This window comes from Brachionichthys hirsutus, chromosome 4 (assembly GCF_040956055.1).
Source record: "Brachionichthys hirsutus isolate HB-005 chromosome 4, CSIRO-AGI_Bhir_v1, whole genome shotgun sequence".
In the NCBI taxonomy this organism is placed as follows: domain Eukaryota; kingdom Metazoa; phylum Chordata; class Actinopteri; order Lophiiformes; family Brachionichthyidae; genus Brachionichthys; species Brachionichthys hirsutus.
Genome location: NC_090900.1, coordinates 4,896,369 through 4,919,919, shown reverse-complemented (window position 1 = coordinate 4,919,919; position 23,551 = coordinate 4,896,369). Strand labels below are relative to the sequence as shown.

Here is a 23,551-nt window from a genome sequence, read left to right as displayed (position 1 = left end):
GACAGACATTCAGTTATTTTAATTGACGACGGTTGCCTTTTGAACATTGTTAGCCACAACTTTATTAGCTGCTGTTCTTACAGTTCCCCCCCCAAAAAAAACCATTATTTTATTTTACTCATTATTGGAGATGCTTTAATTATATAACCCTGATTATTCATGCAAGCAATTTGAAAATGCACCATTTCAGAACAAGAATTAGCATTTAGTTCCTAAATAGTAGTGATTATTTTAATCCTAAACAAACAGAGACATAAGCACCATAAATGTATCAACTGGAGTATACAAACTTTTCCGCAGTCAGTAATCAGTCTCCCCCATCAGCATTGATTACTGCAGTTATCCTCCTCATGGACACGCTGGGTGATGTCATCGTTTCACTCTTCAGCTGAGCTACTTCCCATTCTTTGCAGGTTCTTCACACTATCCCTCGTCTACCTCATCCACTCAACCCAACGGGCTTTAAATGGGGGGGGGGGTTGTATTATGTCATCATTCTACTCTTGAAACTGGACATACATCTGATCCCAGCAGTGAGGTCATGCCAGTAGGTCATAGGTCACCATGCCTCAATGACATTTTCTCATGTTATACGTCTTATGAGTGCCGGCCGGTTGGATCCTGTTTCTGCTGATCCTGATTGTGGCTCATTAGGCTTGATCAACCAGAGCTTGGCTGACGTGTTGTTCTTCAGGCAGGATAATCTTGTGAGGATGCACAAATATGTAGAAGTGAGCTGAGCACTCGCTGCCTGGGTGAGTTGTGCTGCCTGACCTACTGCATGCCAATAGCATGATCTCAGTCACGTTGCCCCAGCCTTGCTATTACCGCCATAGATCAACTGGCTTTACTTAACTGTTATTGTCAAACCAGGTGATTAAAACTGAATTACGGCAGACGAAGGGAAAAGAAACCTAATGGGAAATAATCCTCGTGCGCTTTCATTTCACTGAGGTGGCATCAGGGAGGAGAAAAAAAATGAACTAGAAACCTCCGCCAAGCAGCTCATTCCCCCTCGTAATTGAATGTACACCGCCCACATGGTGATCTGAATCATCATCAAAAGATTCTAAAAAAATTTGGTATCCATAAAATCGAAGTTGATTTTTTTAAACTGATTTTTGAATCAGTAAATTGAGTTTTCAATGTTAAGATTTTTTTTTTCTCTTTCCTGACCTCATTCTGGATCAGATCCAGAAGACATTTTGCATGATAGTGCATATCAGATCCCTTTATGACTGTGATTTCTGGTGAGTGAATTGAATCCATATTTTACAAGATATATATATTTATTTATTTAAAAGAAATCTCCATTATAAGTAAATGGGAAAAATCGAATAAATAACGAATAAATAAAGAAAGAACGACAACCTTCATACCTGGATGAACATGAACAGATGAAACGGAGGCGGTGATGACGTCTCCTCTTCTCCTTGGGGGTGGAGCCATTACGTAATACGTCACAGGAGGGTAGCTCTTCCTCCTTCCTCCCAGCCGCGACGCATCCCCGGTAATGAGGCCGCCGATCGGTGGAGTCGTCGCCCGCTCGTCGAGAGGATGAACAGCATCAAGCAGGTGCCGACGCGGGTGAGGAGCAAGCGGACCGAGGCGAACCTGGGCGCGGAGAGGGAGCACTTTGACAAGAAGCAGGTAAAACCGGGGGTGCGCGTCGGTCTCCGGGGGGGTCGGTTTACCGAGGAGGCCCCATCGCCGCTTAACGAGAATCACCTGCGGGAGTCATTACGCATTTAATGTGTCTTTAACATCTGCGCGCACACCGGAGGATGAGTGCGTACATAAAAAAACATTTACGCATGAAAGGCTTCAACTTTTGCTTTGAGATTCTTGATGGTTGAACAGAGGTAAAAAATAAATAAATAAAAAAAGCTGCGTGTAATTTAGTGTCTCAGAGACCGGCCGTCTGCTAAAAACCGTGCATTGATCTGAGCACAGTTCCCACAGGCCCAGTGCCTTGCTTAAAGGCACACCATTCATTCCTCCTCGCTGGAACCTTTCTGTCGGGCGTCCCACTGATCTCGTCCTTCCTGTTCGGCCGGCTTTCCTCCCTGCCTGACATTTCCTTCTCTCTTGTTTTTTTTTTTTTTTTTGTCGGATGCAAGCTTTAGGACTCAAGAAACACAAAAGCTTGCATCTATATTTCATAGGTTTGTTGTGGAATTAAAAAAAACACACCACCAGGAAGGAATGAGGAAGGTTTCATCCAACAGGTGGAGTGAGTGAGTGTGTGTGTGTGTGTGCAGGTTGTTGTTATTGTTGCTCCACGCCCCATTGACTTGGAGATAAGACTCGGGGTTGAGCAATCAAACGAGCTGTGAAGCGGCGCCGGCTTCGCTGCTCCTGCGGTGTTGTGTTATCCAGAACGGGCTGAGCTGTTCCCAGACTGGCTGTTTGTTCCTTTAACGTTCTGTTTGCTTTTGAAGAGGCGGAGTCGAAAATGTCCCCGACACGGCCCAACTGCCCGTCGAGTCCTGTTCAAGTATTCGGAGAGAACTTGTGTTTTGATACTGCGGTCAGGATTAACATGAGTGTGTGTTTGTAGCTCTACATTCACAAACCAAAGAAGACGACTCATCCAGGACCGGATGAGCAGCGCGATCGCACCCGAGCCGGGGCTTTGACTTTCTTATGTGGGGCCTAAATCAGATGCACATCAGATTCCTGCTAGTGTTGCATCCTGCAGTCGGATCAGGATTCATGCTGCTTCTCTCCCACTGGACAAAGGCAAACGATGAACACGAGGCTGCCAATCTAATATATCTAATATAGCAGATGAACGCTCCAATCAAATCCAGCTTCTGCCCTCTGACCGGGGGGGGGGTCAAGAAGTTAATATCAACATGTTATTGTGATTAAGAACATGTTTAAACCAATGATTCATTCAGTCATTCATTCTGAAGGCAGAAATCTACAACTCTCGCTCGCGGTGTTAATAAATGAATCACTTTAATCTCAAAAGGAGACATCCCATAATAAAATATTTGACTGGACACATTAGTAAAGCGCCAGTCAGTGTGTCGCAGAACGGAGTGGCATCATGTGCTTTTTGATCTGGTCGGTTGCATCGTGCAGCGAGAGAGGAGCCGCTGGAAAACATGCAAATGAAGGGGGCGGTGCCAGGAAGAAGCCCGACTCCCGATTGGCTCATGATGTCCACTACAGAGGACTTGTCGATGGGCTGGCTCTCAGGATTCCTCATTATTACCGTCTCCGAGAAGGCCATGTCTCTGTCAGTCGCTTAGCAACATAACTCAGAAACTTACGGAAGGATCTCGGTGAATCTTTCGGGAAATGTAACCAGGAACAGATTATAAAGGGGACTGAGATGCTTGGTGGAGGTCTGTGCTCTCAGAGCGTTGGTCTAGTTGCTGATTCATTCAGTATACTGACCGCACCGCTCCCTCGCTCTCTTCTGCATTCTCCCCTCTCTTTCGACCTCGGCACCAAGGTGAAATGTCTCCCGCTGCGTCCTGTGCGTCTGGTGTGTTTGCTTTTCCTCGCTGGCGTTGCCTGAGCGAGGGCCCATGAGGGAGCCGAGGGCGGGTGGGGAGTCCCGCGGGGTAAACACGGCTGTGTAGGGCTCGGAGTAGGAACGAAACTGAAAGCTCTTTGGTCATGATTGTTTTTACGCCCTAATAAATTAGTCTGCGCTTTGTAAGGTTCAGTGTCGTGTGTCGGCAAACAAGTCTCCACACTCCAGTCCTTCTCATGAGTCGGATAGTTTTGGACATGTAGTGCTAATTATTGTATTTTTTATCTTAGGAAATGCTCACGATGTCCAAAAATGTGCTGGTATGTTCATTAAAAAACCTCTCCGATATCCCATAATAATGTTTGATGAGGTAAAAACCGCTTAAGTGCACAATCATGTGATGTTTGTAGTTCCAAGGGCGTTCTTTGATCGGATTAATTTGTTGTTCATTTATTTTGCAAGGAAAAACCAGTAGATGCGAAGGATTAAAGTTTAGCAGACTAATTTCTCAGTGCTTCTGCTGATTTAATTTTCTCGTTTTCATATGGGAGGCGTCACCCTGATGTGCTTTCTGTTTGAACAAGGGAGAACTAGCTGTCCATTTGTGGTTTGAGTGGGTTATTACCATTGTCTGAGTTGATGTGGGATCAATTCTACTGGTTTAGTAAAAAAAAAACTACCACATAAGGCTGGAGAGGAATCGAGTAACGGTAAGATATTAAAGCTCTGGTGACTGTCGAGGATGTTTCACCATTTACACTACAGTTCTGTTTACAGGGCTGTCCCTGTTTTCACTGCTTTAATAATTCATCCTGTTCTGATTAATGGTGTGTGTAGCTCACCTCGGTAACGTGTGTGTGTGTGACCTTGTGAGCCAGATCCCCTGCAGCAGTCTGTTGAACTATGCTGATAAGGACCTGCAATAAGTGCACTTCGTTCAGGGAGTTCTGTTCAGAGGTAGCGAGTTCAGGCCGATGCGTCGACTTGATTTACTTCACGCACTGCATGAGTCAGGATGTCCAAGCATCTGGACACGCTGCTAAAGAGCAAGGATGAAAAGGTAAGCAGCGAGGACGCCGTGCCGGAGCTGCGTCAACGAATGGATGCAGAGTTTTAGGCTGCAGGGACGCTACCTGGCTCGGGGATCCGTCCAGTACTTCCCATCCTCTCTGCTGGTCGGGCGACGCAGCACGAACGCTCCTGTTCCCACGTCGGCGTAGCGGGAGCAGTCGGACCAGATTTGGACTGTTTCGCTTTAGAATGGTGACTTGCCGTTCACGGTGGCGTTGAGGAAGCGGACTGATGCGAGGCCGGATGCTGAGACTCGCTGTTCTGTGTGTCGGGTCGTCTAATTTTCTCGTTTTGATTGGAAATATCTGTACATTTTCAGGTAGCTAACAAAGCTAATAAGAGCTGAAACGGGACCAGGAACCTTTTTGATAGTCTCGAGCAAGGTCATCCAAGGTCATGCACACTGGAGTGCTGCACATGGTGACCTTGAAATTGGCTTTTGTTTCCCCAAACGGCTGCACCACAGCACGGGCGTCAGACTGTACCTACCAGCCGCTCACGGCCGATCGCTCGTCTCTCGGTGACCGGCAGCCATTCTGAATGTACTATGAGAGTGTCCCTGCAGCCTCGCCGCTCAGCAGCCATCTGCTGGAGGCCTCTGTGCCAGGCTCAGCGTGCCAGAGCGTGCCCCCCCCCCCCATCCAACCCTGTCTTCTACCCCAGCTGTCGGCCTTCCCCTCCGAACAAGTCCTTCATTGTCACTCAGGCGGCCGTGCTTGCCCGCTGCACTCGCTCTGTGTAAACCAGGGACTAGCGGCTTGATGGCGTCAGAGGTATGGGGGGGCGTGGGGCCATGGGGTGGTGGGTGGGGTCTTGCGTTAACCAATATGCCTCTCGCTGAGATGTTACAGAAGGCCTTCTGTCATTTGTATTCCAGCCAGGTGTGTTTTTGAGGGGTGGGGTTGGGTGGGGAGCTCCAGGTTTAGTAATGTTAGTCTTTTATTGGGGCATGAATGGATGTCCTGAGCCGTGTTTTGAGGGCGAGGCTAAAAGGTCCCGGGTTCTCGTTTATGTACAACTTCTATATTCCACATTTTTGCATTTATGTAAAAAAAGTAAAAGAAATACTCATCATTGTGGATCATGAGTTGATTATTAGATGTCAGTTCCCAATGAAAATCTGATGTTGCAGATCCATGGATGTTTATTTTGTAGGTTTTAATGTGGCCAAATTAAAGGGACTTTCTTTTTTAATAAGACAGTAGAATGCAACGTACCCGTTATTTAAATTGGCTTAAATGAGCCTTTATACACGGGCCCATCCAGACGTGCTAACACGTGGTGCATTTGTATTACCTTGGTATAAATTAGCAATGTGTTGTCACAATTCCCCTAATCTTAAACTTTGCTGTTATCTCTTTACTTATTCTCCAGGCCGCCCCCCCCCCCCCCCCCCCCTCCCCCATGTCTTGTTGCAACACCTCCGTGTGACCCGGGACCGAATGGCAGCAAGTTATTCTGTACCCGGCTCTTTCTTTCTCTGTCACACTTCCCTCATGCTAAACAGCACGGAGTTGTTACTTGAGGTGCGGCACACCAGTGTGTTTGTAAGCTTGATTCAGCTGTGGGGGGGGGGGGGTCGCGGTGGTTCAGGTGGATCCATGTCCAGTCCCACAGAGGATCTGCAGAAACGGCCCACTCGTGTGCCATTTGCCACCAACTAGGAAGTGCTATAAAATGTAGGACCTCCGAATAATCTGTTCAGATTTTGGTTCCGTCGTGTTCGTGTCCTCTCTTCGGGACAACAAGGGTCTTAGTTATCGTTGGATTTGTGGTCATTTCATCATTTAGACACGATGAGAAATGCGTTCTGTCGAATGAACCAGGAAAATATTCACCAGAAGGTCACGATTGTCAGACTCAGAAACCAAAGGGAGCGTTTTACCAAACAAAAGGGAGTTATTAAATGTTCTGCTCATTCTTTAATATTGAAACAATAACGAACGGGTGACAGTCCAAGTTCAGCGGTTCTGGAGTTGGGAGTTGATGCTTTGCTCAAAAGCGCTTCACCAGAGTGGGTGTGGGTGAAATCCTCTGGGACGCCTTTGCAACGATGTGGCGATCCAGACTGTGTGCGCTGCCTCTCTCTCTTCTTGTGATACTTGTTTAACCTGCCCGGGCAGGTTGCACAGCGGCGTGGTGAGTTTTCACACGACTTTGTGGTTTTATAATCAGGTGGATGATTCAAATGTCTGTCGAGGCAAAGTTTGTTATTACAACTGTTGTAAGCCCCTGCTACCGATGATTTAAGGCTTAAGATTAATTTTGTCCTTGTCTCCACCCAGCTGAGCAGCATTAGCAAAGCCATCAACTCCACCGAGACGCCCGTGAAGGAGAAACATGCACGACGTATCCTTTTAAGAAACAAATGTAGTAAAAGTCACGTTTACGGTGTTGCTTCTATATTAAAACTTGTAAATTAGGTAATTTATAAAGTGTCTTTTTTCATATCCATCATCACCATGGTACTGAGTGGATTTTACAACACGACAGAGACAAAGGAGAGAGCGAGCTATCATGTCACTGACTCTGTGTTGGGAAACGGTCCGAGCCACACATGGAATAGCCGGCAAGTCCTCCCAAGGTTGCTTTTTTTCCTAAACTGGACAGGAATCATCCTGGGGACTCACAGGGAGAAGGGAGCCTTCACCTTCTGGTCCTACGCTCTGGGCTTCCCTCTGGCCAGCAGCTCCATCCTGAGTTGGAAGTTCTGCCATGTACTGCACAAAGTTCTGCGGGACGGACACCGCAATGTGAGGCATTCTGTCCATGTTTTAATTTAACTTTAGTCGGTCTTTAGTGAATTGCTAGACGTTGAGTTGATCCCATCATCAGTGTGGCTTTGTTTTTCATCTAACATCACTTTTTTTTATACCACATTTATTCTGGCTTCACCACACTTTACTCATAAATGAATCATTAAAAGTAGTTTTGCATTTTTAATGTCTTGATTTTTTTTTCTTTTGCAGATTTTCTTTTTGAGTTTTCCCTGGTAAAAAAAACTATTTAAAGCGACCCGATGGTCGTTTCCTACATAGTCCAGTATATATCCAAATTCCAAAACAACGTTCCATACTCTACGCTAATTACAGGAATGATGATGAAGTTATTGGTCACTAATGTTTTTTTTTTTTTTGTAGGAGTGTTTTTAAGTGTTTTCATTCAAGCTTTCCCCTTCACAGGTTCTACAAGACTGCACGAGGCATCACAGTTCTATAGTAGAAATTGGGAAGCTCTGGGTAAGACTCGCCATTATTTGCATCTTTCAAGATTAATTTAAAGGAAGCATTTGAAATGTATAGATTTTTTTTTAATGAATGGTTTTCATGTGTATGCATCTGAAATAATCTCCATTTAGTTGGAGCCAATAAAAGTTTCGTTTCACACTTCTCATTTCATCGTCCAGTCCAGCCTCCACGATCGGTATGGACAACTTGTGGCTTTGTATACCAAGCTGCTGTGCACCAAAATGGAATTTCATGTGAAGGTAGGTGCATGACACCACCGACTACTACTACTGTACTTCCTGCTTGTCCCCTGAGGGGTCGCCACAACAAATCAACATTCTCCACTTCACCCTGTCCTTTGCACCGTCCCCCCCAACACCAGCCACTCATGTCCTCCCTCACTACGTCCATGTATCTTCTCCTGGGTTGACCTCTAGCCCTGTTCCCTGGCGGTTCCATCCTCAGCATCCTTCTACCGATATAGTCCCCGTCTCTCCTCTGGACACGTCCAAACCATCGAAGTCTGGCCTCTCTGACCTTGTCTCCAATACGTCTAACCTTCACTGTCCCTCTTATTGCATCATTTCTAACCTTCACACCACACGCTACCAAGATATGCACAAATTATTCTGGAAAATGCACGGAATTCAACCTTTGAAAGGGAGCAGACGCTAAACCTCCAAACGTGTCCCTCCGCAGCACGCCGATATTCCGCCCAACCTGGAGGTCTCGGATGAAGTTCTGGAGCGTGTTGCAGGAACGGACATTAATAATGTGTGAGTTTTCAACTAAGTTTTAGTCTTAAATCTTCATGAGCGGCTGCCCACCCCTTTGGAAGCTAAAGTCCTGCTCGTTTAATTTGACAGTGTCCCTTCGTTTCTGGTTCTCAGCGGGGCCTCTTTTCTGTCTAATAAGGGTATCAACTTCTCTCCTGCAGCTTCCAGCTCACAGTGGAGGTGTTTGATTACATGGACGCAGAGCTGAGGCTCGCTGAGACGGGTAAAAAAACCAAAAACCTTCCTCCCAGCTTTCCTCTGACCTACTCTCTTCCAAGGAGGAGAAACCTGAGCTGCAGTGAAAGGCTGTAGCTGCTGACATTATCAATTTATGTGCAAAACAAACGGCCCTTGTCCTGCCTGTTTTTTGGCCTTGGAAAAGAAACTTGACCTATTTTTAACTCATGATCTCCTGTTAGGACCAAATTTGTTAAGTGATGAGGAAATGCCTGCCATTAGAGGCGGCTCAGCTGACTTCTTGGGCCGGCAGGGTGGAGGCCCAGGAAGCCGTGTTGGTCACAGTGAATTACAGCATGGCTAAAGTCAACGTTGGTTCAGGGCTACTACTAAACAAACTGCGTTTTCCTGTCCGTCTCATCCAGTTATCCGGCAGCTCAACACGTCCATCGCCATTTCCACTCTGACGTCAGGCCAGTGTCGGCTGTCTCCGCTCATCCAAGTGATCCAGGACTGCAGTCACCTCTACCACTTCACTGTCAAGCTCCTGTTCAAGCTGCATGCCTGTAGGAACACTGAATAAGCCGTGACTCGTCATTTTAGCCTGTTATGGTGTTACCATCAACAGGGTCGAAGCTCAATCTTCCGATGAAGAACACTTTCTCACTAATGCTGTGCATTTCAGGTCTCCCTGCCGACACCTTGCAAGGACACCGCGATCGTTTCCACGACCAGTTCCACAGGTAACGACAGCCTTGCAGCTGTTTTGATGGGGGGGGCAACACAATCCTGCCTCTCCCAGGGCACACTGCGCCCTGAACCGATGCAAATCATTGCTTCCCGTCCTTCGCCCGTCTCTCGCCCTTCGCGAGGTGTTATTTTGCATCACTTTTGTCACATTCATGGCAGGAGTTGTGAGGTGATGGAATTAAATTCATTGGCAAGATTGTGTGCTTGAATTGTTGTTTTAATACATCCATTATCTAATAACGATATTACCGGATTTATGGCACAAAACGCACAATATGAGTTTTTGAAGACACCTATTCTGCATTTTGAGCCTTAATAACATGTGAAATTAATCTTATTTTTTTCCCCCTGTTCTTCAGTCTTAAGACCTTCTTCAATAAAGCCAGAGACATGATGTTCTTCAAGAGAATGATCCAGATCCCCAAACTGCCTGATGTAAGAGCAGAGCGCTGAACTGAGGGGTGACTTCAGTATGAACGAGTCCCAGGCTCGCATACACTGTTGCTGGTAGCTCAAAATTGAACATTGCCTGTTTTAGTTTGTTGAAATTTCAGGATTTTTTTCACGGAGACTGTAGACGGTGATTCTTTTTTAACATAATGAGGTTTTACAGCTCTAACCAACGCTCTAATTTTTCTTTCTGTCCTTGCCAGTCCCCTCCGAACTTTCTGCACGCAGCATCACTGGCCAAACACGTGAAGCCAGTGGTGGTCATCCCAGACGATGACGAGCCGGAGCAACCGGACGACGACGACGACGATCCTGAGCCACTCATCGACATCAGCAGCGCCTCGACCTCCATGGCAGAGGCCCCACCCCAGGTGCAGCGTTCTGCAGACGCTCTCACGTCACTGCTTGTAAAGCAGCAACCGGACACTATGTAAGCTTTTTTTCCTTTCTCAGCAAGTGGATATATTTGATCGGGCATTTGGACCCCCCAATGGAGGCTTCGATGACAGGTGAGCCAGTGTGCCTTTCAGTCTAAACCCGTCGGCGGTTTCTATTTGATATCTGTCGCAGTGAAACACGACCGCGCTTTCTGTCTGGTTAGGGATCTTCAGATTGACAGTCTGAAGCGTGACCTGGAATCGCTGAGAGCAGAACTGGAAAGAGTCAAAGCAGAGGTGAGGGCTCGTCTGACTGAATCGAGTTGTTGCTGTTGAGGTTTCAGGTTTTTTTGAGTGTTCATATAAGAGGTGTGAAAGCAGCATTACTGTCCGTGTGTGAAGGAATCTGGATCATCTGAAATGTAGGAAGGATCCTCTGAATGGGACGAGTGTCCAATCGATGCTTTTGACATCACAAATAAAATCCCACCTTTTTTTTTTCCTTCTCTGCAGAACGACTTGCTTCATTATTGCGAGAATACCGGATTTACAATAACACCAGCCGATTATTGATCTGTCCTCTTCCCTGAAGGCTCAGCGCTACATCACCCAACTGAAGTCCCAAATCAATAGTTTGGAGGCAGAACTCGAAGAACAGCGTGCGCAGAAACAACGCGCCCTCGTGGAGAACGAGCAACTGCGCATGGAGCTGGAGGCGACGCGTCGCCGCAATGCGGAGCACGAGAGCTTACAGGCCACCTTCATTGAAGCGGATCGTAAGACGGACAGGCGATGCTCTCATGCCGATGTGCGTACGTTTGTGGCCTTCATCTTCCTTTTGCTCTGCAGAAAGATCCCAGGCCACCGAGCAGCGATACAACAAGCTGAAGGAGAAGCACACGGAGCTGGTGGCCAGCCATGCTGAGCTACTTCGGAGGGTACAAAGACCAGTCCGGACACATTTGTCTCGAATTTCCTGTCGTTGTGGGAAGCGCTAAACGCCTTAATGTGTCGACAGAGCGCCGACACGGTGAAGATGCTGTCAGCCACCCAGCAGACCCAGGAAGAGGTGGAGAGGACCAAAAATCAGCTGTCGTTTGAAATGGACCGGATAAAGCAGGATTCCGACATGAAGGTTTGGCGGTGTGACGAGTTACTGATTTAAACATGTAGGTAAGTGCAGATGTTACCTGCTCCTGTTCCTGTCCCTGTAGCTGGAGGAGCAGAAGTTTGAAATGGAGAAACTGAGGAGAGAGCTGGAGGAAAAGATGGCGGAGATTATGCGCGTCAGAGCGACTCTGCAGACGAGTGAGAAGGTGAGTAAATGTAGCAACGAGGTAGAAGGTGACGCATTAAATCCATCATTTAGTGTTTTTGCTCATTGTGAATGAGGCTTTAAACACGTCGCACATTTCCAGACATTCTGTCGGACTCTCACTGCATTCTCTCTTTGCCCAGACTACGGATCAGGTGAACAGCTCCATGTCAGCTTTGCAGGCGGAGAAGGAGCGTCTGATGCGATCTGTGAGCGAGAAGGAGGCAGAGCTGTCGTCCCTGCGGCAATCGGCCCAACTGCAGCAATCGTCACTTCAGCAGGAGCGAGAGAAGAGCAGCAGGGAGCTGGGAGAGCTGCAGGGCAAACTGCAGGAGAAGGTCGGTGAACGTCTCGGTACTTGGATTCAGCAGGATGTTAGGTCTGTCTGTGTTTCGTAATAAAGAACGAAGGCTCTTGATTCACGTTCCTAAAGTCGTCAAATTGTAACCAAGGAGGTCGTGTTTTTGTCTGTCTGTTGGCGACATGACTCAAAGTTCCGGATGGATTTTGAGGAAATGTTTTGAATGTTACCAGGAACAGATTCAATTGTGTTGATGATCCAGAAGAGATTCTGGATCACTTTGAATTTTTTACTAACATCGCAGTCAACGGAGCTTCAAAATGTGTTCCTCTATCTCGGTTGATTATTGGCCGATGTTTATGGACTTTGACAGTCATGTAGAGCGGGGGCCTCTCTCTCACCACTGGCGTTCTTCTGGATTGCAGATATTATCCAGATTTTATGAAAAAAATGGGGGTACACATTGAACTGCCATGAAATTAAAAAAGCTGTTATTTTAAGCACTAAGAAATCATCTCATCCTACATGGATGTTCTTTTTTTAACAGGTGTGAAGGTGAAACAGAAAAATGTGCATAATTTTCAGGACTCTTAACCTGAATATGAAAACGGGCTGCATTGTTCTCCTTTTGAAATGAGCATGCACGGATCCCTTTCATGAAAAACAACAGCCCAGTCACCGTTTTGTACCACCAGTAGGTTTCCCTCTTCATGGACGCGTGTTAACAGACACGTTTTCGTTTTGCGTTTTCTTTCAATCCCCAGGCCGGTCAGGAAGGCCAGCTGAAGCAGAAGCTTCTGGCCGAGCAGTTCGCCCTGCTGCAGGGTACGGTCGTCGAGGCCGAGAGCATCATCCAAGATGCCGTTGCTAAACTAGACGATCCCCTCCATATCCGCTGCACCAGTTCTCCAGGTGAGACTCCAGCTGTCTTATTGTTATCGCTTCAGACATGAACTGAGATGAGCTAGTTCCAAAGACCATGGATCTGTGTTTGTGTTTTCATCCATCTGTTTGTTTCCTAAACACAGATTACCTCATCAGTCGGGCGGAGGCAGCGCTGGGCTCTGTGGACAAGGTGAAAACGGGCCATGCCGATTATTTGCGTAACATGGGTGGTAAGTTCGCTCTGCCTTTTGATTTGACTTTTTTGTTTGTTGTTCGTGTTTGATAATCTTCTGACTGAATGCTGGCTCTTCTAACCAGATGCTGGTGGCCTGGTAAGGGCCCTGACTCAGTTCTCCCACTTGACTGCGGATACTATCATCAATGGCAGCGCCACTGCACACATGGCTCCCACCGACCACGCAGACCGTGAGGACACTTTGTGCTTTAAAATCAAACTTGATCTGCAAATGTTTCCAGTGACACTTGGAAAGTGTCGGTGAAGAAAGAAAATAAAAAGGAATGCGCCATGAGTTGAATTTTTCCCGTTTCCCCACTGCAGGACTGACCGAGAACTGCAAAGGCTGTGCCACCGAAAGTCTGCAGTTCTTACAGGACCTGAAATCAAAGATCAGCCTGCAGAGGGCAGACCCGGCCTCAATACGCATCGTCATCCAAAGGATCCTTCACTTGGGACAGGTGAGAGGGGACATGAACAGAATTGGTAATGATAAATAATCGAGTGTGGCCCCCCTTCATGTGTTTAGGGATCATCACTGCAGTCGACTGTGCAGTAAAGTAGTAATCGAGGCTAGCTGTAAATAAAGAGGCAGCTCCTGTTTGTTCAGGGATTTTTGTTTTTTACTTTTATACCACATTTTGTTTCTATTATTATTAAGGAGCTGCGACCGAAAGGTATGGACATTCGTCAGGACGAGCTGGGAGATCTGGTTGAAAAGGAAATGGCTTCGACATCAGCGGCCATTGAGGAGGCAGTTCGCAGGATTAACGTAAGTGACGTAGAACTCGACTGTCTTGAATGAATTTGTCTAACTTGAGCTGAAAGAAATGTGACGACTGGTTTCATTTACAGGAAATGATGAACCAGGCACGAAAGGATACGACGGGAATAAAGCTGGAGGTCAATGAAGGGTCTGTTCATTTTCTGGAGCTTCATTAATCCCAACTTTTAACTGGATGCGTCTGTTAAACGAGATCCCTGGTAGTTTTTGAACTTCATTGTTGTGCCGTCTGTGTAAAGCTTAAAGCAGAATAGAGTCGTTTCCTGCTTTGTTTCCTGCATCTTCTGTGAAGGTTGTTTACTGAGGAAACAAACGCAACCAATAAATTCCTGAAGAATTTGTTTATTGTCCCTCTTTCACAGAATCCTCAAGAGCTGCACTGAACTAATGGAGGTATTGATATATTTGAACTGGTAAATTATGTCTCCCATGCTATTTTAATCTGCGTCCTAATGAACGTGCGTCGATGCTGCTCGCCTTCCGTAGGCCATCCGCATGCTGATCATAGCATCTACAGAATTGCAGAAGGAGATTGTTGATGATGGGCGGGTGAGTCGCACCGATCAAACCTAAATCTTGCGAGTTGTTCCTTTTTAAAATGCAGCTTTTGTTTCTGAGATCAAACCTGCAGTGGTTCGGCTACACAGGACTAAGTGTACCGTTGTTTTCCCTGTTCAGGGTGCCGCCACTATTAAGGAATTCTACGCCAAAAACTCTCGCTGGACTGAGGGACTTATCTCTGCTGCCAAGGCTGTCGGATGGGGAGCCACAGAGATGGTGTAAGTCACAATTTAAGATCATCAAATTGTGACTTGTATGTTATTGGTTAATATCTGACAACGGGTGCCAAACGTTTGAGACCCAAACGGACGGATCTTTTCATTTTGCCTCCTTCACCATTACATTGATGTAGATGAATCGTTTTCTCCGATGCTACTTCTTGTTTGCAGCGCTCATTTTAAATGTGCCTCAACACATGACAGAGTTGTCATTTCCCACCTTCCGCAGCCAATGTGCTGGCATCTGTTGTTTTTACTGTCTTCATGTTTGCAATGCTAACGTCCAAGTAGCGGCACTCCAGAGACTAAGTGTAAAAAAAAAAAAACTCGCGCACACACATGAACCCAACTCCTGCATTTATTTAATCGATCATACGTTACCGTTAGTAACTTTATTAGTTAGTAGCAGACTTACAAAACATGTTGGCTCGAATCGGATCATGGTTTTAATGATTTTATATATATTTCGGGCCTAAAATGACTCTGTTGTTGTCGACCATTGAGCTGAAATGAAGTGACGTCATGTCTTTACCTGCTTCCGTGCAGAGAATCTGCAGATAAAGTGGTTCTGCACACCGGCAAATACGAAGAGTTAATTGTCTGCTCCCATGAGATCGCTGCTAGTACGGCACAACTGGTTGCGGCCTCAAAGGTAAAGGAGTAAAGGACTGAGCTGCTTGGCGGAGGTCTACGCTCGGAGTGCATTCCTCCTTAAATTTGCCGATCCTTCTTTTTTTTGTGCGTAAATGAAGGAGTTTATGTTCAACCTGCATCATCTGCTCTCACACAAGTTCTCTTTTCTGCACTCAGGTGAAGGCGGGCCGAAACAGTAAGAGGCTGACCGTTCTGCAGCAGGCGTCCCGCCGCGTCAATGAAATGGCAGCTAATGTGGTGGCCTCAACAAAAACGGGCCAGGACAACCTGGAGGAAAAAGGTGACCAAACTTCATTCCATGTCTGTCATCGTTGCGGACTCTGATGAGCTGTCGGAGGACTCCATTTCATTCAAACACTTCTTGTACGCAGATACTATGGACTTCTCTGGGCTGTCCCTTATTAGATTGAAAAAAGAAGAAATGGAATCGCAGGTAAGTCGTCACTGAACTATGAGGGGCTTTAAAATAAGCATGTTTCATGCATCTTGGTTCAGAAAGAATCCTATTTACAAGGGTATACTGCTAAATTGAGTTTCATTATGAGCAAAGTGGAGCACAGCGGTTGTCCTGCGACTGCTTTGACACCGTAGAAGTCATCTAATTATGGTAGACTGACAGAAAACGGGCCCGTTTGCGTCCACAAATAAACACTTGCTCTTTTCCAACCGTTCAGGTGAAGGTGCTGGAATTAGAAAGTCACTTGGAGAATGAGCGGGTGCGACTGGGCGAGCTGAGGAGGAAGCATTACGAGTTGGCCGGCGCTCCTCTAGAGCAGCTTTCTGAGGGGAACGGCGACTCCTTCTCGCTGCCGCATTCTGCCAACATGTCACCCAAACACACCAAACCTGCTCTCTTGAGGAAGCCTCAGTTGGCCCAAAAACCCAACATGTCACCAAAATCCTTGGTAAGGATTACGAACCAGTCCTATTGCATAGTGTGCATTACAGAACACGATTTAAACTGTCGGGTTTTCATCCGGCTGTCTCTTCTGTGTGTTTTAGTACAAATAATGTCTGACTGGAAGAAGAAAGGGCTTCGTGAATGGCGAGTTGGATAGCCCAGAGGAGGATGGGACGGTCCTCTGCTGCATTCTGCATCTCATTTAAAGTTCCTGATCTCTTTGTTCTTCTCTGTTTTACTTTATTTGCCAAAGTGAACGAAAAACCTTTATAGATATATATATCTATAAAGGTTTTTATATATATATATATATCCTTGATGTCAGTGAATGGGAAAACCTTTTTTTTGTTTGTTTGTTTTTTTAAGACCCATACAAGTCGTCCTGGCAGAATGCCTTTTTATTTAAGTCTTTAGCAACAAGAAGCAAAAATAGTTGATAGCGAATTTCTAGGCTGTGGGGTTTTTTTGTTAGAGAAATTTTAGATGAGTGTTACGGCTGTTTTAGAATTATAATCAGCATACCTTGTACTTCTGATCGTAACTATTGAGACAATCTATGAACACAATTTTGCACACTTTATGGACTTTCGTTTTTCCTAACACACTATATCCTATTTATGTTGTGGTGGGTGCTGAGGGAATATGGGGAGTTGCATCGTGGAGTTTGTGTCTGTTAAAGTTTTACATACCTCCTGGGTTTCCCATCGTGATGGGCAGCGTTTCTTTTAAGTGCTCAACAGTATGATTGCCTCAGTGGCCTTGATGCATCCATTGAATGTCCCTTTTTCATTGCTAAAATAATATTAAAGCGGCGAATGTTGTGCTTGTGGACAAACGTGTGGACGTAGGCCTCCAAAATGATTAAAGAGCTGCGTTTAGGCTGAATATGAAGATTTAAGGTTTGTTAATGTACAGAATAAAGGTTTTAATTCTCTATGCCTCTGGGTGCTTTACTTACAGGGTCTTTAAATGCATCTCTTTATGTTCCGTCTTTCCTCTGTTTGAAATGTCTTTATACACACGTAGATCTATTAATATATTTTAGTAAAGATAATGGTGGTATCTCCTGTAAATGAACAATAAATGTTTGATGAAATGTCTCATTGCGTTTATTTATCGTCTTCTGGGTTTGTGACTGCTGGAATTCAAAGAAAATGTCAATAGATGTCTAAGTCTGAAGACCCCAGACGTCTAGGACACGTCCCCGGTTGAGTGGGTTGGGAACCGGAGGGTTGCCGGCTCAAGTCCCAGCCCAGAAGCAATATGGAGTATTGATTAGGGACAATTCTGCCTCTACAGCACTGCTGAGGTGCCCCTGAGCAGTGCACTGACCCCCCTCCAACAAGCGTGTTAATGGCCCTTTCCTACTGTATGCATGTGTGTGGATTGTTGGATTGGCTTGCTATACATTCTGTGTGTGTGCGTTTAAAAGTATATATATATATATATATAATTCTTTGTTTACCTTGTTTTTATTTTACCTGTAATACTGAGATTCCTCGAAATATAAAGTGCGTTATAAATCAAATTAAGTGAAGTTTCCGTAATTGAATACGAAGATAATTTGTCTAAAATGCGTCTTGTTTAAGAACAGAAGTGGGTATTGCGTGTGTGAAATTATGACGTGCGCGGTAAAACAATGTGAGCGCTGTGTTTAAATAAAGAAAAGCAGCTGCTGCGACTTTTACACCACAGGACACTAGTTATTGCCACTAAATCTGATTTATCTGCTTTTTCATTGCACTAACATTTTGTCGTTCAGGTTATTCTTTTTTTTTATTACATAATTACAGTACTTGATGTATTTATATTTTTACAGTTGTGATGACACAACCGAGTTTCCCCCCCCCCAAAGTCCCTGAACGCAACACCGAAGGTGTCCTCTTTTAGAAAGTGAAGTAAACTGGAACAACAAGTACCGGCGCGGCTCCGGGTGTCTCACGGTGTTTGGCTATTCCGAGGCCGCACGTCGCGCGTCTCCGTCGGTGTCGGAGCAGAAACAAACACCGAAGCAAACAAACATGGAAACGTGCGTCGTGCCGGCGGCGGGCAGACCCGCGGCCGAGCTGACGGTGGTGGACGTGTACGACGCAGCCGCGCTGCTCGGACGGGAGTTCGAGCGGATCATCGACAGGTTCGGGTGCGAGGCCCTCGTCGGTGTGGTGCCCAAAGTGGTGCGGGTCCTGGAGCTGCTGGAGGCGCTGGTCGGCCGCGGAGCCGCCGCGCAGGAGGCCGAGGAGCTCCGGGCGGAGCTGGAGCGGCTGCGCCAGGAGCGGAGCGACAGACTCCTGCAGGAGCGGCGGCACCAGGAGGTCAGCCTGCGTCCTCATTAACCTGGAACTCGTTTTGTGAAGTCTTCTCTTCAAAGCCGACATGTTTGCGATGAAGATTGTATTCTGACACTTTAAGTCACTCACGATCGATAAATTAATCAGTATGGCAGGATTTATATTTATTTATGTTTTTGCTATATTGTCCCATAGTGTGCCAAAATAAACTGTGAAATACAAAAGTTACTAAATGTCTTTGTGCAGTCGGAACTAATTTTCTTGCAGGTACACAAAGCGATCGATCAATGAATCGATGCAGCAGTTTCTGTGATCGGATAGGATAGCTGTGATGCCTGATACTACATTCTCTTTGACTACAGCACGCATTCTTTATGGCATCATTTTAATACGCTTGTCCTGAATTGTATTCAATATTCAATGTCACGCCGTGACCTTGTGGGCTTTCGGTCCGAGGATGGTTCTCATGCTCTATTATAGTCACTCTAATCACACCTTTCCTGTCTCTCTCGTGCTCAGGAGTTGGAGCTTGTGGAGGATTTGTGGAAAGGAGAGGTCCAGGACCTGCTGACCCAAATCGCTCATTTAAAAGCTGAAAGCAAGAGGCTGTTGGTGAGCCTCCCCCTCCAGGAGTCTCCTATCACGGAGGAAGAGGCACGGAAACAGGAAGGTGCGTCGTTAGAATGTTATCATTTCTCAAACCTTTCGGATGAATTAGGGTTTTTGCAAATCTGATTCATGCGTTCTCTTTCCTGTAGCATCATGTAGCGATTCTTGTGCTTAAAATTAACATTAAATGAAGGAAGTCCCAGATGTGTGTATTTCTGTTGGCAGCCTCTTCCCACGCATTGCACAGATGTTTCAGTGTTTTGTTATGAAACCCGCAGGAATGCCGGAGAAGGCGAGGCGGGCGATGAAAAAGTTGGAGGACTTGGTGGATAAGCAGAGGGATGAACTCCGTGCTAAAGACCATGAGCTGCAGCTAAGAAACAAAGATGTTGAAGAGGTGGGACTATGCGTTTTTTTACTGAATGATGAGTTTCCAAGTTGTATCATTTGGAAACAGTTTTTGTAAAGTGATAAAATAAGCTTTGTTTGTAGCTCCACCTGCAGCAGCATCGGCTGACGAGAGTCAACCAGGATCTGCGTCACAGGATAGGAGTGACGGCGGCTCAGGGGAAGGCGCTGATTCAGCAGAGGGTCGAGCTGGAAGCTGCTGCTCAGGCGCAGCGGCAGCGGCTGGACTCCCTGCAGCTGGAGGTCACAAGGCTGAACAGGGAGCTCCAGGGGTGGGAACTGGAGAGGGAGGTGAGCGATATCATGAAGAGCTCTGGAATATCTGGAATGTCATCGCCTGCAAAGCTGGAGGTAAGAAGAAGGATGTAAGAATAGAAAACTCAAGGGGCCCTCAGTAGAGGCCATACCTCCACCGGGGACAGACTGCGCCACAAAATGTCATGGAAATTGTCTTTTTAGTTTTAAAGTTACTGCAGAAAATGTCAGAAAGACGCCACATCAGCCCCTCTAAATGTTGAAAATCCATTTTATATTTTTTGCTAATCGGATGAACAAATAAATGGACATGGGGGAAAATATAAGTAATTGATCTGGATCAGTTTTTTCTAGTTATTTTAATACACGCTGCCAGTTTTCTAATGGGTAAGTGGGACGCTTTTGGTTTTCGTCAATCCAGTCTTCAGCAGTCCCGCCGCCTAACTCCGCCATGAAACCAAGCTCGGTGTGGGTGGAGTGTGGAGGAGACTCCGCCTTCTTGGCGACCTGCTTTGAGCTTGGCGAGACGACTTCTCCTCTCCCAGTGTCATCAAGCCGAGAAAAGAATAACGGAGCAGATGTGGATGATGAGATGTTGTTTCTGGTAACACACACTTTACTTTGCACACATTCTTACAGTGATTCCAGTTGAGGCCTAACATCAAGATATATACATATATATATATATACACTCTAGAAATAATTCCTTCTGTATATTTAAGACTGCAAAGATGGGGGGAAATGTTCAATCCTTTTTTTTTTTTTAAACCTTTTTAAAAAGCGGTGTTTTTTACTCTTTTATTCTTGCATCGTTTAATTTATTTTTGGTTTCTGCCAACTGTCATTATTAGCAGTCACACATCACAGAAGCACAAGAAACACACAAAATGTCAAACGGCTAACAAAAACATTAAATGCGGACGGACTGTTTCAAAATGTATGTCAGCGACTTTCCATGCTTTGCTGTGAAATTGACTTTTCCGTAAAACACGGCCACATGGCTGAATTCACTGCAGAATAATTCAGCGGAGACAAAGACAGACGAGGAGACGGACGGCCGGGACGAGGGCTCAGACGAGCCACGCTTCACCCTGCAGGAGCTGCGGGACGTCCTGCAGGAGAGAAATGAACTCAAGGCCCAAGTGTTCGTCCTGCAGGAAGAGCTGGCGTATTACAAAACGTAAAAATGATCCCACAAGTAAGTTCTCAGGTGACCAAAGACTGAAGTTAAACCGTTACCTCCTTCATATCCCTCAGTGAGGACTTTGAGGAGGACACCAGCTCCGCTGCTTGTGCTCCATCTTCTCCTCCATGTTCCGGTTCCACCGACCAGCCTGAATCAGGAATTAGACACTTGTGAGTAACGATTTTTAGACACAAAAGAGTGTGTTGGACTTTGAAGCAACTTTACCGTCAATGAACAGCATCATATCACAGACTTTTACCCCAAAATATTATTTTGGTTATCTGTCCGGTAATATTTGCGTCTGGAAGAAATCCCTCTCAGCTTGACGTCTAAAGCAGGGGGAGCGTGCACAAGATGTGAAAATGTGGAACCGCTTATCCAGGGTCGGGTCGCGGGGGGGGGGGGGGGGGGCAGCAGCCTAAGCAGGGAAGCCCAGCCGTCCCTGTCCCTCTCCCTCCGGCCGCTTTTTCCAGCTCTTCCGCGTTCCCAGGCCAGCCGAGAGACATCGTCTCTCCAGCGCGTTTCGGCTCAGCTTCCTCGCCACCATGACTGTGAAGAGAGCGCAGACACAGGGACGCACATCATGTGCACGTTTCCCCGGCTTGACGTCAAGCCGAGAGGGATTTCTTCCAGACGCGTTTCAGGAGGTGATCACAGACCTACCCAAACTACGAAGGATTGGCTGGATGGGTTTTTTTTAGCTGTTTTTGGGTTGATAAGGACCCAAAATCACCATAATAGTGTAGAAACATGGGAAAAGTGAGTTTCATATCATGTGACTGTCTTTCATTGCATTCCAAAACATGTACTGATGAGTGCTGAAGATTGTTGTGAACTCTAATTGGACATTATGCCGATTCGCCGGCAGGATCTTCACTGCCATAATGCCGATGGTGGCCGCCGGTTTGATCGCAGACGACCCCACGTTGTTACCGATCAGAAGACTTTTATCTTCTATGTGACCTGGAGATCAGATTATTTTAAGATTGATTTCTACACCATGTCAACGCTTGTTGGCTTCTCTCATCAGTTTATTAAAATACATGTTGCATATGGCTAATGGCTGCATTGCTGATGAAGGATGCATTTTAATCAGTACAGGTGTCTACTTTTGCAAGTACATTTAAAAAAAAATTATTAAATCAGTAATTGTGAGACAAATGTTTTTAAGTCTCTTATCGGTGTTTCAGAGCTGTAATGTTTGGACAATGTGACGCCAAAGTTTTATAAAGTAAAGTAAAAAAATTTTTTATGAAGTCACCAGAACTGTAAAAATGTAATAAATAAAGTATATTATTCCTCAAATTATGAATTGAGTTTTCACTAGCAATTATTTTGTTATTTATGTTTGGGGCATGCCAAAGATGTATTTGTTGCTGAGTCATGTTTTACGGGCTCGATGATGCTTTTTCTCCTTTGTGCACTAAATTATATTTTGAAATAATTACAAACGGTGCTATAGTCACCACACTCTGTGGCTTAGGCCAGTAGGCTACAAAAAACTTCAAACAATTGTTATAATTGTTGTAAAATATATCCAGTGAGAACCAGCGTGCATTGAGTTGCCTCTGTCAGATCATGCTTGCTCAGAATTAATGTAATAAAGATTAATTTTTTCATCTTTTTGACGTTATTTTGTTTCCGTCAACTGATAGAAGTGGTGAAGGTTGTTTTTCATGTGATTTTTTTCATGTCTTAATTGTTATACTACATATTATTGCGGTTTACAGTTATGTAGATATGAATCAATATATTATAATATCTATAAAATAATTCATCAGAAAATTGAAGGAAAAAGAAAACAATAAAATAAAAAAACACAACGTCACGTGTTTGTTTTTTCTCACGTGACCCTCACAAGTTGAAAAGTGACAGTCGCAGGCGGTTGGTGAATAGGACAAGTAGTCCTCTTGACGCATATACACTCTTTGTACTTACCTGTCGCTAGGATACTTCGCCCTCCTCTGCCGCTCAGACGCGCGCGCCATTGGCAGACGAGTGATGGGGAGGGGGGGTGCTACCTTCTGACCGTAATAAAGTTGAACTCAAGACCGAAATAGGGACATTTACTCTTCTTCTAGATACCCGGCGGAGAAAAGGTGACTTTATTCGAGCTGTTACTACATTTTCACGTCATGGAGTTCGGTGAAGAGTCGTCGTCGCCCGCTCTGGCTTTCGAGAAGGAGGCGTTCGAGCTGACCGTGGAAGACGTTTACGACATTTCCTACGTCATCGGACGGCATTTGTTGAAAATAAGCAGCGCCGGCGAAGAAGTGTCCGATTTACAGTTCAGGATAGTTCGCGTGTTGGAAATGTTCGAGACCCTGGTGAATAAATACAACCTGTCCGTGGAGGAGCTGAGAATAGAACGGGACAACTTAAAGGGCGAGCTGGACCGGATCCTGGCGGAGACCGAGACCTCCGAGCAGAGACCGGTGAGTGGGGCAGCCGTCAGTCGGACCTCTGTCCCGTTGTGGAGACTGCGTTTTATTCCTCTTCCTCTCTGCGCACAGCAAACAGCGGGACCGAACCAGATGGTGGTGGAACTGTCGGACCCGAACCGACCGCGCTTCACCCTGGACGAGCTGAAGGAGGTTCTGCAGGAGAGGAACCAGCTGAAGGCCCAGCTCATG

General features: G+C 45.9%; 3 protein-coding genes across 3 annotated transcripts in view; all 3 read left to right on the top strand.

Annotated features, from left to right (window-relative positions):
- Window positions 1-1,521: 1,521 nt before the first annotated feature.
- hip1rb (huntingtin interacting protein 1 related b) lies at window positions 1,522-17,244 on the top strand. The gene is made up of 32 exons (XM_068760813.1): window positions 1,522-1,650; window positions 6,847-6,910; window positions 7,172-7,314; window positions 7,744-7,800; window positions 7,968-8,048; window positions 8,488-8,564; window positions 8,726-8,787; window positions 9,167-9,307; window positions 9,427-9,484; window positions 9,851-9,926; window positions 10,145-10,312; window positions 10,395-10,450; window positions 10,543-10,615; window positions 10,911-11,094; window positions 11,168-11,256; window positions 11,337-11,453; window positions 11,533-11,634; window positions 11,777-11,971; window positions 12,699-12,846; window positions 12,963-13,049; window positions 13,138-13,245; window positions 13,379-13,515; window positions 13,716-13,826; window positions 13,910-13,968; window positions 14,201-14,231; window positions 14,325-14,387; window positions 14,517-14,617; window positions 15,164-15,269; window positions 15,428-15,551; window positions 15,643-15,704; window positions 15,946-16,176; window positions 16,274-17,244. Exons 1-32 carry the CDS (start codon window positions 1,558-1,560, stop codon window positions 16,280-16,282), a joined length of 3,213 nt encoding a protein of 1,070 aa, XP_068616914.1. The 5' UTR covers window positions 1,522-1,557; the 3' UTR covers window positions 16,283-17,244.
- An 843-nt stretch (window positions 17,245-18,087) lies between these two features.
- LOC137892916 (RILP-like protein 1) lies at window positions 18,088-22,537 on the top strand. Its single transcript, XM_068738330.1, has 8 exons — window positions 18,088-18,484; window positions 18,980-19,130; window positions 19,348-19,466; window positions 19,562-19,828; window positions 20,154-20,336; window positions 20,749-20,912; window positions 20,990-21,088; window positions 21,787-22,537. Exons 1-8 carry the CDS (start codon window positions 18,194-18,196, stop codon window positions 21,878-21,880), a joined length of 1,368 nt encoding a protein of 455 aa, XP_068594431.1. The 5' UTR covers window positions 18,088-18,193; the 3' UTR covers window positions 21,881-22,537.
- Window positions 22,538-22,928: 391 nt separating this feature from the next.
- The window catches only part of rilpl2 (Rab interacting lysosomal protein-like 2), a 2,059-nt gene continuing 1,436 nt past the window's right edge, over window positions 22,929-23,551 (top strand). The window contains exons 1-2 of the mRNA XM_068738679.1: window positions 22,929-23,365; window positions 23,432-23,551. The exon at window positions 23,432-23,551 is cut by the window's right edge and continues 10 nt beyond it. Of these exons, the coding sequence (XP_068594780.1) occupies window positions 23,054-23,365; window positions 23,432-23,551 (432 nt within the window). The 5' untranslated portion in view covers window positions 22,929-23,053. The remainder of the gene's footprint in view (window positions 23,366-23,431) is intronic.

Excerpts from the sequence above, each read along its gene's own strand:
- hip1rb (XM_068760813.1), top strand. The coding sequence starts at position 1,558 with ATGAACAGCATCAAGCAGGTGCCGACGCGGGTGAGGAGCAAGCGGACC. Across the intron at positions 7,801-7,967 it reads TAGAAATTGGGAAGCTCTGG|TCCAGCCTCCACGATCGGTA; the intron begins GTAAGACTCGCC and ends TTCATCGTCCAG. Across the intron at positions 13,246-13,378 it reads TCCCACCGACCACGCAGACC|GACTGACCGAGAACTGCAAA; the intron begins GTGAGGACACTT and ends TCCCCACTGCAG.
- LOC137892916 (XM_068738330.1), top strand. The coding sequence starts at position 18,194 with ATGGAAACGTGCGTCGTGCCGGCGGCGGGCAGACCCGCGGCCGAGCTG. Across the intron at positions 19,829-20,153 it reads CATCGCCTGCAAAGCTGGAG|TCTTCAGCAGTCCCGCCGCC; the intron begins GTAAGAAGAAGG and ends TCGTCAATCCAG. Across the intron at positions 20,337-20,748 it reads ATGATGAGATGTTGTTTCTG|AATAATTCAGCGGAGACAAA; the intron begins GTAACACACACT and ends AATTCACTGCAG.